The 15,391-nt window shown below is 38.9% G+C and overlaps 1 protein-coding gene across 1 annotated transcript in view; it reads right to left on the bottom strand.

Annotated features, from left to right (window-relative positions):
- disp3 (dispatched RND transporter family member 3) overlaps positions 1 to 15,391 on the bottom strand; it is a 103,189-nt gene that overhangs the window by 26,463 nt on the left and 61,335 nt on the right. Inside the window, exons 10-14 of the mRNA XM_067413046.1 lie at positions 14,703 to 14,864; positions 8,310 to 8,441; positions 2,768 to 2,904; positions 773 to 946; positions 454 to 580 (exon numbers count right to left, since the gene is read on the bottom strand). Of these exons, the coding sequence (XP_067269147.1) occupies positions 454 to 580; positions 773 to 946; positions 2,768 to 2,904; positions 8,310 to 8,441; positions 14,703 to 14,864 (732 nt within the window). The remainder of the gene's footprint in view (positions 1 to 453; positions 581 to 772; positions 947 to 2,767; positions 2,905 to 8,309; positions 8,442 to 14,702; positions 14,865 to 15,391) is intronic.

The raw sequence follows: 15,391 nt of genomic DNA, 5'->3' as shown, positions 1-15,391 counted from the left end.
CGACCGCATTTAGAAACGAACGTTTGGAATGACATCTTGAAGGAAACTGCTCTTTTAGTGCTGAAGCACCCAGGGATCGACCGAATACAGGAGTAAAAGTAACGTAACATTACTTCCTATAAAAGTAAAAAGGTAACACAAATCAATTACTTTTTAGGGATGCAATAGTGTAACGTATTAATTTTAAACATGACTTTCCCCAAAACTGCATATAACAAACTACAGTTACAATTATATATGTGTATAGTACAAGTGCTTTAGTATGCTGGACAAAACATTAAAATAAGTGTACTTCTTAAAGCATGACAAAAGATTAAGATAAGACATTATTACAAAGTGCACTTTTTAAAAGTATACATACGTGTGTTAAGAAAAACAGTGCAAAAGGGGATGTTCTACCACAATCTTAAATGATATGCACTACTTCAAATACATTTAAAACCGTGCATGTACCAGCAGGAAGTGGGGCGTAGAAGCTGCCCTGAGTGGGTCCATCAGGCCCGGAGCTGAACACACACCCCGGCGGTCCCTCACACACACGACTGGGGTATGGGCTGATGGTGTGTTGAGCAAAATACAGCTTCCTGTCAAAAATATACACAAACAGGAGATCTATTACTGGATAATTATTATCCCAGATCACTTTCAGGCACTTTGATTTCTTCAAATGGGGCACTGAGGCAAACAGGGTTAAACGTTGCACAGAAGCAATAAACATGATCATTCAATCAGTCACGGCTCATCTGTGAACATCACGTGCCCCCCCTCACACTCGCCTGCTGTGTTGCTGCTCAAGCGAAGCCACGTAGAACTCAAACTCTGATCTCCAGCGGCGGCTGTCGTCACATGACCGCAGCGTAAGCATCCAGCGAGGGCGGGGGTGATAGGCGTGAGACACACACACGGTCATCCGCGTGCTGAAGTTGCTATGGGGACTGCTGTAGGCCTGTTACCGTGACAACACATCGATCAGTGTTTGTCAGCTCAGATGGAATGGGGCTATAAGGGCAATTGAAGTGTGCTGAGGTGATGCGAACACACGCCACAGATATTTCGCTGCGCAAATTCCTCAGAGGATGATGGAATTCGGAGGTGTTGCAATAGATTTTTAACATTCACCGAGACATTAGCAAACAGGCGGCAATGTTTTTTGTCTGTGTCGTGTAAGTATTAAGCAATGTGAAAAACACATTTACCAACCATAATTATGTTTTCAAGAAAATGGCTTATCACAGCTGTCTTCTGACACAACTATTTGTGCTTGAATAAATCGTTGCGCCCTTTTCTTTGCTTAATGGAGAATATTCAACTGCATGGCAGTCATGCGAGCCTCTGTGTGTAAATGCCAGAGTAAGGTAAAAACAAAGATTTAGCTTTTTTCCAATTAATTTGTGTACAAATAAATTGAATTGGCCATGGCTCACAGGATGTTGAACTGGAATGACAGGAAGAGGAATTTACTGAACTGCAATTCAGAGAAATTCTACAGTTGCACAACAGAGAAATTTCATTATTTAAGGCCCTTTCACACCAAGGACGATAACTATAAAAATATAATTCTACAAGTAAAAGTGTCCACGCAAACTATAACGGCACAAAGCAACAATATCACTGGAATCACTTAGGGTGTGGACGCTAATATAGTTTCTGTTATAATCCTCTTTATTGCTATCGTTCTTGGTGTGAAAGGGCCTTTAAACACTAGGCAAAATTTTATTACTTGCATTATTCATTTCACTAATTATTCCCTATATGTTTTTCTCAACCAATCAGACATATTGCAATACTGTCAAAAATTTTAATAAACCCATAAAACAGGTTTTCACCACATTTTGAACACCACAATATTTTAAATAAAAATATTGACATACATTTTTGAATCTGTTTATATTACAAAAATGTCTCAAATGTCAGTAAAATAAGCTCTAATTAAATAAAATATCAAATAAATAGGTATAAACACAAAGTGAATGGGTTTCAAACACTGGTTGTTTAAAAGCATTTAATGTTTCTGGTAAATGTTTTAATAAAAATACTTAGGTTGAGTGTAGTGTTATTGTTAATTAAAAACTAAAATAAAAATTATTTAATAAAATATAATTGAATAATAAAAAATGTCATTAATTGAAATAGACCTAAAATTCCATAATAGATGAAAAACAAAGAAAATTTGTAAAACTGAAATAAAATTAAAGCTTTAAAGTTCCATTCCATTACTTTTTGTTGGCACGGTCTGAGGATCATCTGATCGATTTTCATTAAAATCCTAACAAGTCTCTAGGTGGAATTTGAAAAAGCAGGTTTTTAATTTAAAAAAATTAAACAAAATTGATGGAAAATTAAATTATAGGGTGCATTCGGTGCTTGGCCCCAAATAATAAGAACCCTAACAGATACAATATGTGCCTACGCACCTTCTGTGCCTGGCCCTTAATAAAAATGACTAAACTTAAAATTGAAAATTTAAACAAAAAAGCTCATTCACAACATGAATAAATAGCTATAACTTGTACCTAAAATGTAGATACTATTATAGTATGTATTCGTATTTTGAATTAGCTTTTAAAGTCTAATTAAAATCATTCTCTATGAATGACAATAAATTAATTCTCTGTGAATACAATTGCACAGCCGATTTGCCTCAATTCAAATTTAACTCGTATTCAGGAACAGAGCCGAAATTTAAAGGCATTCTCAATTCTCTTCTGGATACCACGCAGTCCTGGTGTTTATCTGTGTCTGTGTGAATGTGTGTGACCATTCAGACCTGAAAGAATGGCACATCCCCGTGCCCAGCAGATGATGCTTGCCAGGGTGCAGGTACACTGGCACTTAGGGAATAGCGATATAGAGGAACAGCAGAGCCCATCTCCAGTTTAAACACATAGACAGTAAGGAGACCACCTGCAGAATTTCAGAAGAGACTTCTTTCAATAGCATATATATTACATAAAAACCCTAAATAAGTTCTAAAGTAATTATTATTATTATTATTATTTTTTTTTTTTTTTTACTTTAAACAGAATTATAGGCATTAGGGTCTTCATTATGTTTTTCATATATTTCTGCTAAAACATCATTTTGTCAATGTTTAGGGATGCAATAGCATTTATGACCAAATGCTAATTTGGATGCAGTGTTGGGTGTAACTAGTTACTAAGGGTGCGTTCACACTTGTAGTTCGGTTCGTTTGGTTAGTTTGGTCCGGACCAAAAAACAAAAACAAACATAATAGTCCTGGTCCGCTTAGCGTTCACACGGGCATTTTTAACAGCGAACCTAAAGTTATCGAACCAAAGGCACAGGGAGACGCTCACAACCTGATTGGTCGGCTTATATGACGTAGGAGCTCGTTTACCGAACATGCAAAACAATGCTGTGTGCGGATTACACGCGCGGGCATATTATGCGTGTACATATGGCATTATTTTTTACCAGAGAACTCATGAAGAGCTCATGAAATGTTCACAACATTCAAAACAACGCTGTGTGCTGGATTAAACGCGATCATTTTATGCGTGTAACACATATGGCATTATTTTTTACCAGAGAACTCATGAAGAGCTTATGAAATGTTCAAAACAACGCTGTGTGCTGGATTAAACGCGATCATTTTATGCGTGTACATGTGGCATTATTTTTACCCGCTGAGAACTCATGAAGAGCTCATAAAATGTTCAAAACATTCAAAACAGCAGCAGGATTTCCTCCGTTGTGCAAAAGAGACGGCCGTTCTGTCGTCTGTACCTGCTAATAATGGGCAACACAGGAACTTTGATGAGAAGAGCCAGGTATGCTTTTTGTGCGTTTTTTCTAGCATTTTCGAAACATGCTCGTCAGACCAAATATTGATGAGGCTCTTCCTCGTTGCTCTACGTTTGCCCTCTAACGTTAAAGTTACTCATTTTGGATAACGTCGTCAAATCAGCTGCATTATGCGTGGCATCTTGTGACATTATACGTCCGGTTTTTGGTCCGTTTACATGTCTTTGGTCCGTGTTGCGTTCATATATCAATCGAACCGCACCAGAGTTCGTTTGGAAGCGGACCGAGACCCATCTTTTTAGCGGTCTCGGTCCGCTTGTTTGGTGCGCACCAGAGTTCGGGTGGCAGCGTTCACATATGTTCAAATGAACCGCACTAACCGATCAACCGCACCAGGGTTCGTTTTAATCGAACCAAACATGACAAGTGTGAACGCACCCTAAGTAATTAGTTACAGTAATTTAACTACTTTTCCCTTGAAGTAAAGTAAGGGATTATTCTTAGTTATGTGTAATTTAATTACAGTTACTTTAAAATGTTTTTATCTATCCTTCTCACATGTAAAATTTTGGTCAGTTAATAATAATAATAATTGATGTAGTTTTATATTTTGTATTTAAATTAATTAAATGAGCCGTTTCATGTCTATTCTTGAATCACTTAACTTGTCGATGTTGATATAGGATTTATAAAGTAATAAGTAATTAATTACTTTTTGGAGAGAGTAATTTGAACAGTAATCTAATTACACTACTGAAGATGTAATTAGTAACTTTTATTCCTTTTTTAGAGAAACGTGCCCAGCACTGTTTGAGTGTAATAGATTAGTTCATATAAACACACAGTGTTCATTTTTAAGAAAAACCTTAATATTAATCTTAAATTGTATTATGTAGCTTGATGCTAATTGTAGCTCTAATGCGCCTGTCGCGCTAGGAGGTATCCTATTTTATAAACTAATTTGTTAAAAATATTCACATAAGATCACAAGAATATTCATTTTGTTGTTGTTTTATAGAAAGACTTCTGATGATGGATTCATGTATAGTGGGATCAAAGTGGTGTAGATGGGCAAGCCATATAATGTCAGAATAAAGGCTAATTATTGGCAGGAATCAGAATACAAACAAAAGAATAATGAAGATTAAGTCTCATACCAACAGAGGTGTAAAAGTTTCGTCGAGTGAGAACAATAGAAACATGAATGGGACAGTTTTTCTCGCCAATCATTAGACAATAGACTGCAAATGGGTGTTTGCAGGGCAATACAATATTTCATTAGCATCTTATCAGCCTTCTCTAAAAACTCATCTGACATGCTTTTAGAAAATGTTTCATAAAATGAACGGTTTTAGAAATAACATCCTTAGATTTAAAACGAAGCAAGAGGAGACTTGTTGCTTCTGCTCCGTTGTGTCTCTACATGTGTTAGCACAGCACAGTTACAGCCCATAAACATCATATTTGTATTTCTGTCAGGTCTATTAACTCAAGAACAAATAGAAATGATTTAGGAACTTTTGAATAAATTGCAATTCAAGTTGATAATTCTGAATTGAATGTTTTGTTCAGGGAGTCCTCTGACCTTTCATGAGCACCATGAAATAGCAGAGAGTCAGAGGACAGCAGCAGCATTAGGGAACGCTCGCACAGTTTAGGGCTGTGAGAGCTGAACTATTCCCCCTATGAACAGAGTAGCAACGATGACAAAGTAAAATGCCACGTTATACACGACATGGAGGAGCTGGGGAGGTGGTGGGCAGCAAAGAGCTTGCAACAGCAGTTTAGGAGTGAACTGAATCTGTTTGAAGAATGCAGGCTGTTTATATCATGGCCATTAGCAGCAAGGGGAGTTTGAACAGCTGATGCATCTATTGATGAGACCAAATAGCGTTAGCAGCGTCTTGACTACCTAGCCTGCCAGAACTAACGCTAAAGCTCAATACATTTAAAAAATATATATTCTTCATTTTTATTTTAGTTTTTATGTCTGAGCTTGCTTATTTCCATATCCTCTTACACTCCAGGGCCATTTTTTGGGATTTCCGGCTAGATTTGGCCTACTCAAATTGAAAAGGTTCCCCTTTACACACATACAGTGGTCTAAGTTCAACATTTTGGTGTCATTTTACAGGAAACCCTTTAAAGGTACATAAAAAAACTGCTAAAAGTCATAAACATGTAAGTATATGTTGTGTAAGCTGTTACGACCCCCCCCCCCCCCCCCCCAAAAAAAAATTAGGCGCTTTTTGAATTTTTTATATAAATTCATTTTTGAAAGTGTGTAACTCAGGCCCTGTGTGCTGTTTGGGCTGTTTCCACTAAATTACAGAAAATAGTTGAAAAAAGAAGTTTGTCTGTGTCATGTTGTATGCCAGATTTATTCAAATGGGTCTGAAGGGATGACCCCCCCCCCCACACACACACACACACACACCACCATATAGAGTGATATAAATGCAATATCCCAGTGTCATTAAATTAATTATATATGCTGGAAACATCCCAAACTGTCTGCAGGGTCCTAGAGCACACAGGGCCTGAGTTACACACTTTCAAAAATGAATTTATATAAAAAAATCAAAAAGTGCCTAATTTTTTAGGGGGGTTTAACAGCTTAGACAACATATACTTACATGTTTATCACTTTTAGCAGTGTTTTATGTAACTTTAAAGGGTTTCCTGTACAATGACACCCACATTTTGAACCTAGACCACTGTATGTGTGTATGGGAGGCTTTTCAATTTGGGTAGGCCAAATCCAGGCGGAAATGGCCCCAGAGTAATTTAGTGTAAATGCATAGTCTCTATACAAAGTAGAGACTCTAAGCTTTCAAATTGTATAAAACAAATGCCAAAGTAAAGCATATCTCCAGAAAGTAGAGACTCGAAGCTTTCAAATGGTACCACATTTGACATCATAGCTCCTCCACAGACATTTAAAATGGAAAGTATATACATGACGATGTCATTCCCGTCCCTGTACAGGGTCCTTGGAGTTTAAGTGGATATTAAAGCTGCAGTCTGTAAGTTTTGCCTCTTTGTCGCTATCTCTGTTTAAAACCTGGAACTGCAGTTATTTGTGGAATTATCATCTTTAATTTTTGTGCGTTGTGGATGAATCTAATGAGTTTGTGTCGCTGTCATTCATTCACCGCATCGGTGTAGATACTGTACGTCTGAATCAAAGGTTCTACATCTTGTAGTATATCTAAATAAGAAGTTTCACTGGAAAATGTAATCTAAACAAGTAACTAACAATAATAAATCGCGCTATCAACCGTGATAAATTCTAACGGTTGCTCATATCACATCAAACCATGCAAATTATCATTATTGTTATACGTTGTTCTTAAATTGTTAATGTTAACAGCATTAGCATTGCGTGACTGTGTATATTAACGTTCCCTGTAGGTTTCAATTTCTGTCCAGTCTAATCTTTTGACTACGGGTGAATCTCCAGCTGTCACTGATGATTGTCGTTTGGACCTTACAATCCGCCATCAAAATGAAGTTTAATTATTCCAACTGCTGTGAGAAAAAGCTATAAATGATCCACCACCTGCAGCATCCTCACATCTGATATAGACTAGCCAGACTCCTTCTGTGTGTATTTAGACGTGATAATGACACAAAGACGAAGTTTCCCATGGAAATCCACCAGTACCACTCAAATCATAACACATTATTACAAGTTTACGTTGTGAATCAGACTAAGGTAACAAGATCATTTTGAACTGGTTATATACTTGCTCAAACATTTATTTTGGATCATTTTTAACTAAAAAAGTTACAAACTGCAGTTTAAATAACTGTAATTCAAGTAATTCTGGGTCTTAAACCGTAAACTCTCAAGTGTTAGCTTATGTGTCTATTCAGAATCACATATGAGCAGCAACCTTTTCATTTTGGGTATGTCATTTACGTCCCACTTTCCAGAATGAGGGGTGTGCAGTAAGGGGTTAAAAAAACCAATTAAATTGCACCCGCATGCCAGTGGATGTATATCAACATTGGGGTGCATTTATTTACATTTTATGTGAGAGCTGTGTGTGCCTCGTAAAAACGGTGATGTTTTACACGAATATGTTGCCCATGCCAGGGTCATCCAAAATGTTATTTTACGACTGGTAAGGGGACAATTCAAAGTGAAATATTCTCAATTACTGCAGCCACTGTATGTGCTGGCATCGATACATTGAAGTATAGACAGGATGTGAAACCAAAGTGAAGACAATAATATATTTAATTTGATGGGAGTGTTTGGAGCTGGATAATGGATAGGAGGTGCTGGACAAAACAAATGTTGCAAACCACTGTCCATCTTGGCCAACATGGTAGAGCTATCAAAACACCTTAACTAGGATGGTGGAGACCCGGATGAGATTAACCCATTTTCTGAAACCAGTTTACCAGCTTGACAACCATTCGCTGAAATGCCCTGGTTTTTCCAGCAGGGAATGCATCAAAGACTGATTAAGTTTTGATAAAACAGGTGTCAGTGTTTTTCCACCCGTTCCTCCCAGCAGAGCAGACAAACAAACCTGCGAGCATCTGTGCGGTGCTGTTGAATGCTGGTTTGGACTGGTTTAAGGGAATTGTGGGACGGTTCCCTGAGGTAGAGCTTGTGAAATCAGCAGTGGTGTGTAGATTATGAGGTCGCTCCATAAAAACACCTGAGAGACACAGAGAGGTCGGACATGTCAGTCTATAGCACCGGTATATTTTTTGATATGTATCAAATTTAAAGCTAGTCAGTGGAATTTTTTTAGGCATGTGCCATTGTAGTATTGTTAGTATTATTATTAATATTACTACTAGCATTATTAGTGTTGAATCTGGATGTACAGTACCACAAAAATATCTTGATCATAGTATTTATCACAGTACCATGCTATTCTCATTTGATATCATAATTGCTTAAAATCAAATTTATTCCTGTGATCAAAACTGAATTTACAGCATCATTCCTCGGTGATCCTTGAGAAATCATTCTAATATGATGATTTTGCTGCCTAAGAATCTTAAGTCTTATTATTATTAATGTTGAAATCCGTATTGCTGCTTTATAATTTTTTTGTGGATACTGTTTTCAAGATTTTTTGACGAATAGGAAAAGAACAACATTTATGTGAAAAATATAGATTTTGCAACAATGTCTAATGGTGCGTCCCAATTCGTATAATTGTAAATTGTTTTTGAAAACAGAATTAGTATGTGCCAAATCGCAATATGTTGTATTGCAAAGATACCCGGATGGTCTACTATTTCCAAAGTGCAGATCGATGCACACTCTGACGGCTTGTATTGCCCACATCCCATTGCGCATTGGACGAGGATTCGATTAGAACTACAAACCTGAGTAAAAAGTGTTAAAGAACTACAGACATGGAGGATGTGAGAGTCCAAAGGTTAAGTAGAGAGGTTTAGTAAAAGGGGTTTGAGTGATTAATTTTCAGAATCTAACATGACGAAAAGATATCTATTCAATTTTAACCCCATTATATTTCACCTACAGCAGCACTGTGAACTTCTATGATATGTTTGGCCATTAACTTTTAAATGCTTTATTATATTCAAATTGCAAATGCATGAGGGGTGGCTCTGCATGAAAGACGACTGGCAGATCAATGTGCTATAACATTTCTCTCCGATGCGTTGGGAAATTAAATTGAATGTGGAGGGTTTTAACTGTGACAAGATGATTGGCAGGGCAGTTTAAATGGTGAAGGGATACATGTAACTAAGAGACGGAGCTTTGCGTTAAAGATTGCGAAGTAGTTTCCCAAAGCTAGCCTACTCTTCTGCTACATACTCAAAAGTATGTACTTTTTCTTCGCTAAAAGAGTACATACTTTTAGGGAGTAGTATAAATCCGCGTTTCCACCCAGGGTAACTTTCCCCAGGAACTAGGGACTTCGGGGTGGTACTCAGTGTGTTTCGACCACAGGAACCGGAGTCTAAATAAAGTTCCGGGTAAAAATGTCTCGCTCAAAACAGCCCTGATCGTGAGGTAGTACTTCAAAAAGTAACTTCAAAGTTCAGGAACTTTCGGGGGTGGCACTTGAGCGCTGAACATGCTGATTGGTTGAGACCACCCAGCATTTTATTTCAACCTAAAAGTCTGTTGCGGTGCGTTCATTGAGAGTCGCCTGCTATTCGAATCAACAATAGAGTTTAAAAAATACGACGGATGGACTGACGGCGAGGTTCAATCTTTATTAAGTTTACTTGCGGAGGACGAAATCCAGTGGGCTCTGGAAAATTACATGCAGTCCTATGACATCAGACTAATCTTCAAATAAAGATGGATTCAATCCATGATTAAAACGCAGAGAGCAACAGGTCTGGGGAAAAAACGTTATGTTCTGGGTAATTTTGGTGGAAATGGGCTAGGCGAATTGGGAAGCAGCAAAAGTATTATGCATCTTAGCTGAATAAAAGTATTCATTTATTTTTATTTTTTACTGACCCCAAATCTTGATTGGACATGGTCACATTCAAAAAGTTAGAAATGCACTATATGGACAAAAGTATTGGAACACAGCCCTTAATTAATTCTGGTGTTTCAGTCAGACCCATTACCACATGTGTATAAAGTCAAGCATCCAGCCATTCAGCCTGCATTTACAAACATTAGTTCAAAAAAAGTGTCCTTCTGAAGAGCTTAGTGAATTCAAGCGTGTTATTGTGATAGAATGCCACCGTTGCAATAAGCCAGTTTGTGAAATGCCATTCCTGATAGATGCTCCAAGGTTAACTGTAAACGGTATTATTGAAAAGTGGAAGCATTTAGGAACAGCAGCAACACAACCAGGAAGCGGAAGACTTCCCACAAAGTCACAGAGTGCTGAGGAATATGATGCTTAAAGGAAGTGTATGTAAGGTTGTGGCTAAAACTGGCTCTGCAATTACTTTTAAATGACTGTAGAGCAGTGTATCCCCTCTCCCCCTCTCCCTGACTCGAGGTTGCCAGATAGGCTGCAGGATCAGCAGGAGCGTTTGTAGATCTGCAGCTGTGGTGACTAGAGCAGATCTGGCAACCCGGATGCCCAAACACTACTGACTTTGTGATTGGTCGATATGTGGAGGGCGGAGCTTCAGGCCCAAACACAACATGTCAACATCAACATCAGTTGAGGGCTGCAACAACAACTTTTAAATGACAATATCCTGGCCAGACTACTGTTGTCAGTGATAGAAGTATTTGAAATGAACATGATTTCTTAATGTAGTGACATATCAGGGACATTTTATGATTAATTGAAATAAATTTCTTACATACAGCTCCTTTAAAAGTTATCAACGCTCTGCTGATTCCACAGCTGAAGAGTGCCAAAGTTCTACTGACGTTAAAGGGTTAATTCACCCAAAAATGAAATTGATGTCATTATTGACTCACCCTAATTGTCGTTCCACACCCGTAAGACCTCCATTCATCTTCAGGACACAGTTTAAGATATTTTATTTTTAATCTGACAGCGTATCTAAGTATATGCACACTATACTGTCCATGTCCAGAAAGGGAATAAAAACATCATCAAAGTAGTCCATATGAGACATCAGTTAGTTCATTAGAATCTCTTGAAACATCGAAAATACATTTTGGTCCAAAAATCACAAAAACTACGACTTTATTCAGCATTGTCTTCTCTTTGGGTTTGGTTCTCAATCCTCAAATAAAGATTCAAACGGTTGTGAATCAGCGGATTGGTTCATCCTTTCTGGACAGTCTAGTGTGCACTTAGATACGCTCTCGGACTAAATATAAAATATCTTAAACTGTGTTCTGAAGATGAACGGAGGTCTTCCCAGCGTGGAACGACATTAGGGAGAGTCATTAATGACATCAATTTCATTTTTGGGTGAACTAACCCTTTAATATCAGCACAAAAACTGTGTGGCAGGAGCTTCATGGAATAGGTGTCCATGGCCATGCAGCTGCAAGCAAGCCTCACACCAAGTGCAATGCAGCGAATGCAGTGGTGTAAAGCACACCGCCACTGGACTCTAGAGCAGTGGAGACGTGTTCTCTGGAGTGATCAATCCCACTTCTCCGTCTGGCCATCCTATGAACAAGTCTGGGTTTGGCAGATACCAGGAGAACGGTACCTGTCTGACGGCATTGTCCCAACTGAAAGTCTTTGTGGAGGAGGGATAATGGTATGGGGCTGTTTATTAGGGGTTGGGTTAGGCCTTGTTTGCTTCCAACTGGGAACAGGGGGAACAGCTTTGCCCTTTTTTCTTCCAGCCTGACTGTGCCCATGAGTTTGGTGTGAAAAAAACTTAACTGGCCTACACAGAGTCCTGACCTCAACCCCATCAAACACCTTTAGGATGAACTAAGACGGAGAACTGCAAGCCAGGTCTTCTCATCCAACATCAGTGCCTGACCTCACAAATGCTCTACTGGGAAAAAAACGACAAAAAGTTCCAGAAGAGTGGAAGCTGTTATAGCGGCCCTGATGGGATTTCACCTGCAACTCTGAAGTACTGTGCTAGTCAGCTAGCTTCAGTTTTTACGGACATTTTTAATCAATCAATTGTTTTATGCAGAGTTCCGAGTTGTTTTAAGTCATCAATCATTATTCCGGTGCCGAAGAAAAACAAAGTGGTGGACCTAAATGACTACAGACCAGTGGCCCTTACATCGGTGATCATGAAATGTTTGGAGCGGTTGGTTTTGTTACATCTTAAACCTATTACAGCTCCTCATCTTGATCAACTACAGTTTGCTTATAGGGCAAACCGCTCGGTAGATGATGCGGTCAATTTAGGACTGCATTATGCTTTGGACCATCTTGACTCTCCTGGCTCCTATGTAAGGATGTTGTTTGTAGATTTCAGTGCAGCCTTTAACACCATTCTCCCAGAGCGACTGTGGGAGAAGCTGTCACTGATGGGAGTAGGACCATCTATGTGCCGATGGATTATGGATTTTCTAAGTAATAGACAACAGTATGTACGGCTTGGCCAGCACATGTCTACTTCTCAGACTACTAACATTGGAGCACCTCAGGGGTGCGTGCTGTCACCATTTCTCTACTCACTGTATACAAATGATTGCACTTCCAATCATGGTTCCACCAAGCTGATTAAATTTGCAGATGATACTACATTAGTGGGCCTTATAAAGGGAAACGACGAGTCTGCTTATAGGCAGGAAGTTGCTAAATTGGTTGGGTGGTGTGATGAGAACAACTTGGAGCTTAATCAGCAAAAGACTGTGGAAATGGTGATAGACTTTCGTAGAACACCTACCTCCCTTTCTCCTCTAACTATCAAGAGCTCCGTTGTGAAGAGGGTGGAGTCAATTAAATTTTTAGGCACTGTTATTACAAATGATTTAAAATGGGAGGAAAATAGTTCCTCCATTCTTAAGCGAGCCCATAGTGGAATGTTTTTTTTGAGACAGTTAAATAAACTAAACGTTTCTAGCTCTGTTAGGTCTAGATTTTATAGAGCCACTGTGGAAAGCCTTCTTTCAGCATCCATCACTGTCTGGTTTGCATCTGCATCAGCCCAGGCAAAGGTCAGACTACAGCGTATTGTGCGCACAGCAGAGAGGCTGACTGGACAAAGGCAGCTGTCACTGAATGACCTGTATGAGGCCAGAGTAAGGAAGAGGGCGGCTAAAATTGCTGCTGATCTGTCCCATCCTGCAAGTGACATTTTTAGGCTGCTCCCTTCAGGAAGAAGGTACAGAGCAGTGAGGACAAGGACCTCACGCCATCTAAATAGTTTTTTCCCAAGAGCCATTTCTCTTATGAACAGCTGATTGTGCACTATTTTGGACTATTTTATTACTGATTGATTGTTTTAGGCATGCCTTTGCAGCTTTATGCATATATGTTTGTGTGCTTAGTTTGTGTGTTACTGATGGCCATATCAAATTCCTGTGTATCTGCTGATGCATTTGGCGAATAAAGTGATTCTTATCTTATCTTATCTTAGCTGTAAATGGTGGACCAACTCCATATTAATGCCTGTGTATGTAGAATGCAATGCCATTACAGTCCATTTTGGTGTAATGGTCAGGTGTCCCAATACTTTTGTCCTTATAGTGTGTATTTGTGGGCCTTTTTTGCCACTTTATTTTGTCAGGATATAGAAAGACAGGATGGGAAAGATTGATTGACCTCTTGATGGAAATAAATGTTGTGATGTTATTTCCATCAAGAGGTGCATCGATTTTTGGTCTTGACCGTGTATTGAGAATGCAGGAGTCCAGCCCTCTGTAAAGTCTCCTCGAGCACATCCCAAAGACTTTCAGTGAATTTAAGGTCTGGACTCTTCTGGAAAATGACCCTTCACGCTCAATCACAGCCATTCTTTCACAGTCTGAGCTGATGAATCTTGACATTTTCATTCTGGAATATGGACATGATGTGTCTTCCTACATGGTTGGTTAAGAAATAAAAAACGTTACACACTCCCTCACTTAGGGAGTTTTTAATCTCTTTATTTTTAATCTTATATTTTAAATGGCAACACATCCACACTATAGTTTCATATATTTATGACTGAATATATAACAACTGCTAGTTTAAACATTATATAATGCTTTGGTTGCATTGGGTACTTGATTCTGATTAGTCAAATGATGGCATTTTGTGGTAGAATATTGTCTCCTCTATGATGAACAATATACACTCAGCCAATCATAACAACAAAAAACGAAGCCCTTGTGGGTGACACTAAACCCTGATGCGAAGCAGAAGTAATCCCTTACGTAATGGCTTATTGATGAACCTGACATTACCTGACACCCAAATATTGTCTCTACTCATGTTTCGGCTCATTGCCCGCAGCGTTCATTTGCTGTTTCGTGCCATGAGCAGAAAATCTGTAGTCTAATTAAATAAAGCATCACAAATTAATTAAGCGATTGTTTTCAATGACCCACAAGAGTGTACTGCACAGTTTAGAAGGCCCACCTGAGCACATATGGCAGGCGATCCCCTGAGCGCTCAGGTTACTGCGCAGGTCCAGCAGTCTCTGCAGGTTGGTGTCTCTGTGGAACAGCACAGGCGCGTGACTGGCCGGCCGCAGGAGACAACAGCACCACACCGAGCCCAGCAGAACCAGAGCATACACACCTGAAAAACAAGACAGGATAAGATGTGCGGTGTGGACGGGGGAGGATGTTTATCACAACAAGCTAAAGCAGGGTTTTAAATGAATCCTGCTGCATTATGCATGACTGTATTGTAATCGTCTCTAAGTCTATAATTATACCGCTGTTGTTTCAGCACTGCTCAGGCTGCTCACCTAATACGAGGAAAGAGCAGTGGTGGCCTGGGAAAAACCTGGCTCTAATTTAACTTATTGACATGCATACAGCTGCATAAATATGCATTTACACAATAGGCGTTTGTTGAAATTTCTTGCTGCACTCCGCCATGCTAATACAAGCTTAATTGTATTGTCGCAGGCACATAAGGGATGCAGTTCATAGCTCTTTTGTTTGAACTGTGAATAGACTGACCTTGAGAATAAGAAACAGATTACAGTCTGAAACAAAACAGCCAGGAAATCTTACTCATGCACAAATTGTGTGTACATTAGCAGAGAAACTAAATCTGACTTGCTATAGTTCACTTCTGTACTCTTTGTTTGTTTATGG

The sequence above is a fragment of the Pseudorasbora parva genome, chromosome 13, assembly GCF_024679245.1.
Source record: "Pseudorasbora parva isolate DD20220531a chromosome 13, ASM2467924v1, whole genome shotgun sequence".
Classification (NCBI taxonomy): Eukaryota; Metazoa; Chordata; class Actinopteri; order Cypriniformes; family Gobionidae; genus Pseudorasbora; species Pseudorasbora parva.
The sequence above is the reverse complement of the archived record's forward strand: the minus strand, read 5'-3'. Positions and strand labels throughout refer to the sequence as shown.